Source organism: Eucyclogobius newberryi, unplaced genomic scaffold (assembly GCF_026437365.1).
Source record: "Eucyclogobius newberryi isolate DKJ021-1_F unplaced genomic scaffold, fEucNew1.0.hap1 SCAF_16, whole genome shotgun sequence".
Classification (NCBI taxonomy): domain Eukaryota; kingdom Metazoa; phylum Chordata; class Actinopteri; order Gobiiformes; family Gobiidae; genus Eucyclogobius; species Eucyclogobius newberryi.
This window is the reverse complement of record NW_027315790.1, coordinates 18,393,408-18,404,088: the sequence shown is the minus strand read 5'-3', so window position 1 is coordinate 18,404,088 and position 10,681 is coordinate 18,393,408. Positions and strand designations below refer to the sequence as shown.

General features: G+C 39.8%; 1 protein-coding gene across 2 annotated transcripts in view; it reads left to right on the top strand.

The window, feature by feature from the left end:
• Positions 1 to 824: 824 nt before the first annotated feature.
• The window catches only part of oxnad1 (oxidoreductase NAD-binding domain containing 1), a 14,355-nt gene continuing 4,498 nt past the window's right edge, over positions 825 to 10,681 (top strand). The window contains exons 1-6 of one of the 2 annotated variants that reach the window (XM_072447787.1): positions 825 to 940; positions 1,568 to 1,631; positions 1,701 to 1,804; positions 5,641 to 5,782; positions 8,827 to 9,054; positions 9,858 to 9,963. In XM_072447787.1, coding sequence (XP_072303888.1) covers positions 840 to 940; positions 1,568 to 1,631; positions 1,701 to 1,804; positions 5,641 to 5,782; positions 8,827 to 9,054; positions 9,858 to 9,963 — 745 coding nt within the window. In that variant the 5' untranslated portion in view covers positions 825 to 839. Of the gene's footprint in view, positions 941 to 1,513; positions 1,632 to 1,700; positions 1,805 to 5,640; positions 5,783 to 8,826; positions 9,055 to 9,857; positions 9,964 to 10,681 lie in introns of both variants that reach the window. The other variant, XM_072447786.1, reaches the window with a different exon arrangement.

The window sequence follows — 10,681 nt, the reverse complement described above, 5'->3', positions numbered from 1 at the left end:
AAATGCCTAAATGACTGTGCAGGAGAACTAAAAGAGGCACAGGTAGTCACTAAATATTCTTTTAATTCTAAAAGAGCAGCTCTTTGTTTTGGTGACCTGTGTTCACTTAGCAGCAGAAGTGGTCTCCCATGGAAACGCATATTGTAGTATCCCCAACACACCAGCAGAGGGCGCACAGCCATACACACGCCGATGCACACTGACGCATGCGCAGTGAGAGCAGCCGTCATCTCTTCTGTCATGTTGCCATTGCTCAAGCTGTGAAAAGTGGATGTTTTATACAGTTTAAAACATGTCCAGAACTCTAAAGACCTGACAGACATTTGTCCCCAGGAGACCTCCCCTGACAGCGCGTTAATACGACGTTAATCTATTCTCTGGTAAGTTATTCTTTACAGAGAACAAATACGCTAACTGCTAAAGCTAACCAGCGTGACATAACTGTACAGGGGTAATCATCAGTAGAACCCGGTGTTCTCCCTCTATTTCTTGAATGATACAGCTTATATGTTTATATCATTTGCACATGTTTTGATGGTCAGTAATAACCGTTACATTGGAATATAATATTGCTGTTACCTTGCTATTTTGAAACTCAAAACTAGTGTTGTTTTGAAAGTGTCACAACATTAAATGAGGACAAGTTAATGTCTGTCTATATTGTGCGGAAAGGTTTGTATTCGTTTTGTATAGTTATATCAATCGGACTTTATACTATCAGGCTAGGGATTGGTGAATGTATTATTATGATTTATAACAAAACCATACTCACAAATATTTACCTGCCTGCCCCTATCTGTCTGTTCAGTGTTTGCTTAGACTCTTCTTGGAAGGTGGTCATGACTGCACCCTGTGTGCTCCTGTCCCTAGTTCGTCCCCAGGGCTCCTCTGGCCCCTCCGGCCCCTCACTGAGAGCCCTCCACAGGCTGCTGTCGGTCAGGTAGGTCAGGTTGTTTTCTGCTGTGTGGTGGATTTTACTTGGATAATGCAGTCAAAGTAAGATAGTGGCTATGTTTACATGCACATCAAAATCTGATTATTATCAAATGTCTGGATTTTAAGATTATTAAATGACTGCAAAATCTGACATGAGTAATCAGATGGTAGTAATTGGTCATGATTAGAAATAAAGCTGATGATTCTGCTGTTACATTTGGGCGTTTTAGTAATCTCATAACTCCAAAAACCTGATGATAATCAGATTTTACATGTAACTACAGTTATTTCAGTTTGAATGAAACAAATCACATGAAAAGCCACTCGCCCGCTGCAATTATTTGGGTAATCTGCTGCAATCTGTATCTTGTATCTTGTTTTAATTTATGCACCTGCCAAATATTGCATTGTGTCTGTTTTCAAAACACATTTCACATAAATCTTTAAAAATAATATTTTTTTCTGTAAAAATTGTGCCCATCAAAACTTCAGCTGATCCTGATCCGTCCTGGCCCTTTATGTTTCCTCATGCTCTCTCACATGGAGGTCAAAGTTCACTTTTCCACTTTTCCTACAGAACACAAACCAGCAACACAGCTAACAGAGCTTACAGACTTGTGTGCTCTGACAGGAGGGTGTCGTCCAGGAGGCAGATGGATCACCTCCAGAGGACCGCGGCCCAGTCCAGACACACAGTAAGGACCCTTCTCTCCTCTCGGCTCCTGTGTACAGTTTACTTGTGTTCTAAAGTGTGTTTTGAACAGGCCCTGTACCCAGCGCAGGTGTGTGGCCTCACCAATGAGTCGGACACAGTGAAGAGGCTGAGGCTCGCTGTGCACCCAGAATTCAGCTTTAAGGCCGGACAGTGGTGAGTGCACATCACACAGCAACAAACACAGCTCTCAACTTGATTCAGTATATTATATTAGTATTATATTGTTTATAACAACTATCAAAACATCTGATCAAAAACCTTTAAAAGACTGTAAATATAACAGAATCAAATTTATTTATTCTCTTGAACATCACAGTAGGCATGGAATGATCATGATCACGACTAAGATGAATGCGATTAACAATAATATCACATTATTAGATGAAATATTCAAATGTATTTAAACGCATCAGGAATGGGCTGAAAATTGCCTGTAAATGTCTTGGTTGAGGTTCAAGTATGGCACAAAACGTAAATGGACCATAACATGAATCGCAAAAGTGAAGAAATATCATATGGAAGATCACACCAGACATTTCTGCCTCTTTTTGTGTTCCTTTTTAACAGTTTTAATTATAGACAATACACTCAATATTCTAAGTTCTCATATAGCCAAAACTACAATTACAATATCAGTTTTTTGGCCGGTGATCACGATTATACAGAATGTACTTCAACAATTATTGTCCACCCTTTTTATTGTGATAAACAATATTATTATCCCTACATCACAGAGCAAAACTAAAAGGAGAGGAATTTTGTATCAGAAAGTATGATATATAATATTTTGACTGTTACTCTTTTAACTGATTAATGATTTCCCGAATACTCCTTGAGTCATACTATTTTAAAATAACAGTTAGCTTAACTTCAGGACTATTTTTGGCTACTCAACCCTCAAGTTGGTCTTTCTCATGGTCTTTTTTAGTAAAATAGGTTTCCTTTACTATAAATGTGTAATGGCATGTGGCCGACACAAGGTGGTGCCATTGTTAAAACGTTTATTTGAATCTTTCACATTATTATTTGCAAATGTGTGTGAACAAAGAAAGAAGGCCTAGTTATTGGAGAAAGCATAGTTATTTTTTGCCAAGTCGATATCAGATGTGTGTGGGCGTTTTCCACTCTTGTTCTGCACATAGGTTTCACCGTGGGACGTCCTGGCAGTGAAACAGTCAGGAGCTTGTTAACTGCGCACTACAAGTTTTGGACCAGAGCGCTGTATTTGGAAATCATTACTCGTGCGCGTACTATTCACAATAACCACAGTAGCGCTCATTTAGAATCTCACCCGGCGCCATCCGTGCACGCTCCTGCCAACTGTGCACGAGGGTGTGGGTGGGACATATGCGGGTGGGTGGTGAGAGCAGATCCATGGACTACGTGGTGTTTGAGCGTAACGTCTCCAGGGGCCAGAGGAGAGATGTGGCCAGCAAACGGGAGCCAAGTATTCAAGTTGACAGGATTTTCAACATATTTAGATTGAGGGTTGTCATCCTTTTTTGTCTCGCGTGCCCCTTAACTGAGTCACTCTCTGAGCACCTCCTAACTCTGGTACAAGCCGCCATTAAAACTTTATTGCAAACTCGTTGTCAAGAGTTAAAAGACAGACCATAAATTATATATTATGTATTATATGTTCTTATTTTATGTCCTTTAGGGCCAAAGGGCTCAGTATGTATCCTGTTACTCTGAGCTTGAGACGTGTGTGTCCTTATTCATCGATATCCCTAAAGACAGTGTTAAACTTTTCTTTTCTTTTTTAAGAAATGTTTTAAAAGGATAAACATAAAATACAGAACAGAACATGACCAGAGAGCGAAAATTAAAATACAAATAGACATCAACTAAACATCCAAAGTAACTCAATCATAGCATTTCCCTTTAAATAAAAAATAAATAAATTTGGTCTTCAAAATGCATTGGAGTTTCATGTCCTGAATAAGTGACCTTTTCAGCCCGGCAGATTCTGCCATAATGCAGTCGTCAGCAGGATTATTAATAAGCTGTGTTTATTTATTTATTGACCTTATTTAACCAGGGAAGTCCCACTGAGCTTGGAGTAGCATCTCTCTTTCAGAGTAGTCCTGATCCCATGTGTTTTAGTGGTGGGGGAAACCTAAGCAGACAGGGGGAGAACATGCAAACTCCAGATAGATGGGCCTTGCTAATCGCTGCACCGCTGTGTCTATAGTTCCATTACATAGCTAACGTCCATAATCTTCCTACAAAAACATCCTTAAGGCTGTAAATGTACTACAGAGAACATTTTATTTCCAAATACTTCACTTCTGAATCTGAAATCATTCCAAGTTCTCTTGTAGGAGCCCGTTTACCTCTCGGGATCCTCTTGTTGGCAGATACTGGTGTGAACATTTCTACTAAAACACATTCATTTTGAATGAATATTTTATGTCATAATTTGTATTATTGTTATATTTTTTTCTTATAATAAGGACATTTAACAATGGGCAATATTATTGTAGTAGTATAGTATACAGTTTAAAATATCGATCATCTTGGGTGTTTTTAATGGAGGAGTCTACAGCTAATCCTCAGCAAAAGCATGTGGTTTGTAGCAGAGTTCAGACTTGGAAATAAACCATCTTTACTTCTTTTTCTGTGTAAAATGGCACACAATGAAAATCTTGTTTATGTTCATAATGAAAGCTAAAAGAAAATGAAAATGATACTGCATTGAAAATGTGTGATTAATTGGAACATATTTCCAAGCCCTAGTCTTAAACTTTGAGAGCGTTTTATCTGCTTTTGTCTAAGATGTTCTGGAGAGTAAAACTAATGACTACATTTTAAAATGAGTCATCAAAATGAACTTTACCAGCAATCGCTGGTCCGTATCCCACCTTTGAAACACAAAAGAGGAGCCGCTAAATGAGGAAAAAATGGGCTCTGGTTCTAGTTGAGAGACAAAGGAACTGATCAGTGGAACAAAAGTGTTAAAACCATGACACAACACTTTGCTAATCCCTCTTTTTAGGGAACAAACATAACCAAAATAAGTCTTTTCAAATAATGGCTGATGCTGTGGTGTAATAATGAATGAAAGCTGTTCTTTATCTGATGTAACACAAGGTCATCGGTGGTAAATGGATGTGCAGCTGTCTGCATTTACAATAATAAGAGTAGCAGTGTTTTGTGCTCTGACGTCATGAGAGTGTGTGTCGTTTGGAAAGAAAAGCCTCTGTCAGTGTTTTGCATTATGTTCTGGTGTCAATGTCTGTGAACCTCATTTCTGTAAGTTTGTATGGACGGTTATAACGAGTTTATTGTCTTCATTTAAATGTATTTGACTGAGATGAAGTCAAGTGGTAATTAACATAATCAAGCACATTCATCCATTACATGCAATTTAAAAGATGACAGTTTGGCTCACCTAAGGATGTCTCGATATCATACTTTTGTTTAGTTTGGCTATTGTTGTGATATTTTGAATCATAAAGTTATTGTGACATTAACGGCCAGATTAAAAAAAAAAAGAAAACATCAAACAACCATCATTACTTTGTAGTTCTAATGATTATAATGTGACACTAGTAAGTTGGGTTGGATGTTATGGCAAACATTTTTTATTAAGACTTTTTTTGTTTTCTCCTGGTGTTGATTATTGACTGATTAATATTTTTCTCAGTTAGTAATAATTTCATGAACATAAATTAGACTTTAATAACTTTAATCAGACTTCAAATGAATTGTAATTTTCCCCATTTCTTTTGAGTTTTATTTGTCTTTTGAGTCCATAATTGATAGTTGGTGAAGTCTGAACCAATAATTTCTTCGTTATGGTCTTCTTTCCTGCTGCCAGAAGTGTGCTCCAAAGTATCCATCTATTGTCTCCATGGGCGGAGCCTTGAGGCCCAGATTCCAGATGATTTTTTCTTCTTCTACAAATTGAAAAATAGTCCCAGAGTTTATACACTTCAATCAAACTCTGAAACAATGTTGTAAAAGGTGTGTGTGTCTGTGCGCAGGGTGGACCTCTTCATCCCTGGCCTGGAGACTGTAGGGGGCTTCTCCATGTGCTCCAGCCCAGGCCTGCTGCAGAGGGAGGGGATCATGGAGCTGGCCGTCAAGTACGCCAAGCACCCTCCGGCGCACTGGGTCCACACACAGGTGAGGCTCAGAGCACGGACACCAGCACCTGCCTTCACAACAGTCACAGAGTGGATCTGTAAGAGAGCTGCTTGAAACTCAATAACATTTGAACTACAAACACGTCTTGTTTCATTTCACTTCAGATTACATGTCTGCTGTCAAATGTTGTGCTAGAAATGTTCAAAAAGTGCGCTCTGAACAGAATCCTGTACGAATAAAACATAAATCCACCTTATTTTAACCTCCATCACCTGTTGATTCTGCTGAAGTATTGATCGGGGATACAGCCGTGTGTCAGTTATGATTGGTTACTCCACTTGTCAATCGGCTGCTCATTGAATAAGGCGAGATACCAGAATGTTTTGTATGAAATAAAAGAAGTAAATGCACTGCCTGGGCTGTAGAATTGTTCTCTTGGGCTTTGTTCAGATTGGCTTGGAACTTCCCCAGGACTGGCTCCTGATTTTGGTGTGGGAGGTGTTTTTTTTTTTTTTTTTTTTATTGCACAGAGAAAAATAAGGCCCACATTGGCACGGGAAAATCCCGTAATAGCTCTGAACAAATTTGGAAAATACTATTGCATTTTCTCTGACAAACTGACTCATTATTCTGTCCACAGAACTCACATTTTAAACCCATCCAAGAGGTATTATCATTTGAGAGAAAACTGAAATGTTTGTAGAGGTCTAAACTACAGGGTTAGTAGCTTTTACACAGAATAAAACAAACATCTGTCATTCTAACTGTAGGTATATGTATATATGTATATATGTGTATGTGTATGTGTATACATTAGAGAGAGAGTACATGTTCATCATTCTTTTGCATTGTTGGCATTTCAGTTATTGTTGGCACTAATCCTGTTGTTCAGAAAAACAAAACTTAAACTGTTGTAAGCAGTTGTTGTTGTTGTTGTTGTTTTATGGCGGTTGGCATTCGAGTGTTGCATTACCGCCAGACTTTATTCCTTAGACTTTGTCGTGTTGCATTGTTTCCCTGAAAAAGAATAGTGGAATATGTAGATGGCACTTCAATGTGTGTAGTGTTTTATGTTTGTTTGAATGAGGGGTCTTTGTTGTACATCAAAGACAGAACATGTTGACCTGCTACAAATGCACACTTTACACTTTGTGTACTGTCTTCAATCCCACAATGAAACGACACACATACTTGAATAAACATCAGGTAGAATCACTTTGCTCGTCTAATGGAGGGCATACTTTTTAGTCTTGGTTTATCCTACAAATCTGGATTAATTATCTTCACTTGGAGGTTACCCTGGTTAAGCGGCGCTACGAAGCCACGTCATCAGATCTCCATGGCAACATGCCCTGAACTCGGGTTATCTCAAGTTCTCCAGTTAGATAAGAAGACGACTTTACCTTTTATTATGACCTATAAAAGTGAAGGAGAGCGAACACTTTCACCAGTTGAACCGAGCCTTTGTGATCGCAGACCTTTCTCTTCACTCCTTTCCTGTTTGTTTGTTAGTTTTTGTTAGTTGAAGCGGTGCCGTCTTCAGAGGTTGTGCTCTAGACCTCAGGGGAAAGTGTGCTTCCTGCTCCTGTGGAAAACACGGCTCTCAGCTACTGCACACTACACTGCCTTTATCTACTCTCTCTGCTGCATGTCTCTCCCTACTCTCTCTGCTATGTCTCTCCTTACTCTCTCTACTATGTCTCTTCTCAAAATGTAATCATAAATGTTGATGAAAACACAACATTTAACTGCGAATAAAGCGGGGGAAACGGGTCAGTGCAGGTGAGGTCTTTCGGGTCATGTTTGTGTTTGATTGAGGTGCGATGTTTTATGTGTCTTTCATTTTCCTTTTATTGTTTTAATATCATACAAACCAAACTTGAGCTAAAAATTAAAAACAGAAAGAGTGGTGTGTAGAAACTGAGTCCGCCCCATTTGTCCCAGTGTCCTGCAAATTATGTCCAATTCCTTGACAGTCGGGTTTGTCCCTGTCATTCATCTCTTTGTTTTTTCTTGTTTTGCTGCAGCTACAGAACATTCCACAAGTATCCATCTGTTGTTTCCATTGCTGGAGTTTTACATCCAATATCTATTGTTTTTAAGTCAAATGTCTGTGTTAAATTGGCTTGTCACAATTTTGAACAGTGATATATTGCTACAGAGAAATATCATTATAAATTATATTCTTTATGCGTGTGACAAAATAACTTTAAAGCAAGATAATCCCACTAAACAATTTCTAAATGTGCAATAAACAACAAATAAAAAGCCAAATGAAACCCTTTAATACTAAAATAATATAAAATTACTTTAATCATAGAAGGTACTCTATTGTACTACTAAAAATAACATTTTCCATCAGAGCAAAGAAAACATACATACGATAAATATTTTGCCACAGAAATATTGTCCCAGCTCACATAAAGCATGATTGATGCAAATTTGGTAAATGACATTCCGCTGTCTCTCCCTTTCTTTCTCTCTTTTCTCCCCGCTCTCCCGCTCTCATGTCTCTTGTCATATTCCTCCGTGTTTCCTCTTTGATTGTACATTTAGCTGTATATTCTCTGTTGTCTTTGTGTGCGCGCGCTGGCGTCCAAACACACATGAAGGAGTCTTTCCAGAGACTCCACTTCAGAGCAGGCAGAGAAGAGGTTCTGATGTGCCGCTATTACACCTCTCCTACTTTGTTTCCAAGGATACGCCGAGCAAATGGGAGCGTGTACGCAGCTCTTTGATACTCGGGGTTTGAAGTCGTTGGCTCCACTCGTGACTTTTTGCTCACAGTTGACAGCCTGGTGACGTCTGAACAAGTCACTGCAGTAACACTGAAGTAGTCCTTCTGTCAGAGTATACAGTACACGAATGTGGAATCAATCAAGACGGAGTTATTTAAATGGGCAGGTTTATAGCCAATGATCTGTTTAGAGTTGAGATTTTGGAGGAAGTCAAACTGCTTTATGTGTTAAACGACGATGACTAAAAGTAAATTATTGGAGACATTTTTTTGCCTAAATAAAATCAAATTCAATATTGTGCTCAATCTGAGGTCTCACTGTCACGTCGTCTCTTGTTATTGTCAGTGCACGACGGGCTCCAAGGTGGCCCTGCGAGTGGGCGGAGACTTCTTCTTTGACCCCGCCCCCTCAGACCCCACCCTGGACCTTCTGCTGGTGGGCGGGGGCGTGGGCATCAACCCGCTGTACTCCATCCTCCTGCACGCGGCCGACCGGCTGAAGCTAAACCAGGCCAACATCAGCTCTGCTCACATCTGCTACAGCGCCAAGAAGAGCCAGGACCTGCTCTTCAAGGTACAGGCGCTAAAGAGGCTCCTAAAGAGGCTCCTTAAGAGGCTCCTAAAGAGGCTCCTAAAGAGGCTCCTAAAGAGGCTCCTAAAGAGGCTCCTAAAGAGGCTCCTAAAGAGGCTCCTAAAGAGGCTCCTAAAGAGGCTCCTTAAGAGGCTCCCGGCGCCTTCTGATGATGTCACCGCTGCCCCTACACGGAAAATATGTTCTAATCCTGATTCAAATTGTGGTTATTTGACACTGATTTATGTCAAAAGTGAATCTGCAGATGAAGTGTAGACAAGGGGTGCGGGATACTGACAAAAATGACTGTCTTGAGATATATATTTTATTTTTATCCTTCAACTTGTCTGTACATTTTGTGGTTGAGCTTCAGATGTACCATAATATTGACCCAAAAATGCAGAAATATCACTTAATACTTATTTGAAAATAGTTGAATCCTTAACTTTCCTTCATTCCCAGCATTTAACACATTCATATTCTTCAAGTCTGGGACCAGCTTTATTTAAAAACAAACTTTCTGAATGATAATTATGTTAAAATGACATCATAATGTGGGATAATAAAATTCCTTTGCATTTAGGTTTATTATTTTTTGGAGACTAGATTGGATTGTAATGATAAAGCTCCCGCGTCTAGCACAGACTTATTATAATTTATGACATTGTGATTCAGGTTTCGCTCCAGGTTTTGAGGGACTGAACAAGTGCACATATCCGTCACGACCAGTGTCTGACTTTACGCCTTGTCCTATAGATCTGCGCGTGTGTGAACGCTGCAGTTCATAATCCTGCTTTATTTGGCAGAGTTCCATAGTGGAGAAGTGTGAAGAGTTCCCCAACTTCTCCTGTGACTTCCACGTGACGCAGCAGAGCAGTGAGGTGGAGCCCAGGCTGCAGCCCTTCACCAGCCGTGAGTATAGTCCCACTACGCCCTCAGTCCCATTATAGTCTGATTTCTCCAAGGAAGCTGTCAGACCAAAGAACTGAACCGCTGCGAACACTAACAGCATTAGCGTTGACTCTTATTAGCCATAATGCCAAATGCTATTACAATGTTGTTATGCAGAGCGACACAAAAGTGGAAGGAAAATGATACAAGATTTCCAGATTAAAAAAATAATAATAATAATAGAAAACTGAAAAGTGCAGTGTGCAAAAGTATTCAAGCCCCCTGAGTCAGTACTTTGTGGAACCGCCTTTCTCTGTGATTACAGCTGCACGTCCTTTGGGGTTCGTTTGTCAGACGGATGGAGAGCGTTTGTGAACAGCAGTTTTCAGATCTTGCCACAGATTCTTGATTGGATTTAGCTCTGGACTTTGACTGGGCCATTCTTACACATGAGTAAACATTAAATCATTCCATTGTAGCTCTATCCATCTTCCCATGAGCAGCTTCCCTGTTCCTGCTGAAGAAAAGCAGCCTCACAGCATGAGGCTGCACCACCATGTGTGACAGTGAGGAATGTGTGTTCAGAGTCATGTGCCGTGTTAGTTTTTCACTGCACAGATTTTTTTTGGCCAAAAAGTTACATTGTGACCAGTGCACCTTCTTCCACATGTTTGCTGTGTCCTCCACATGGATTATGGCTTCTTCTTGGCGCTCTTCCATAAAGGCCAGAATTGCGTAG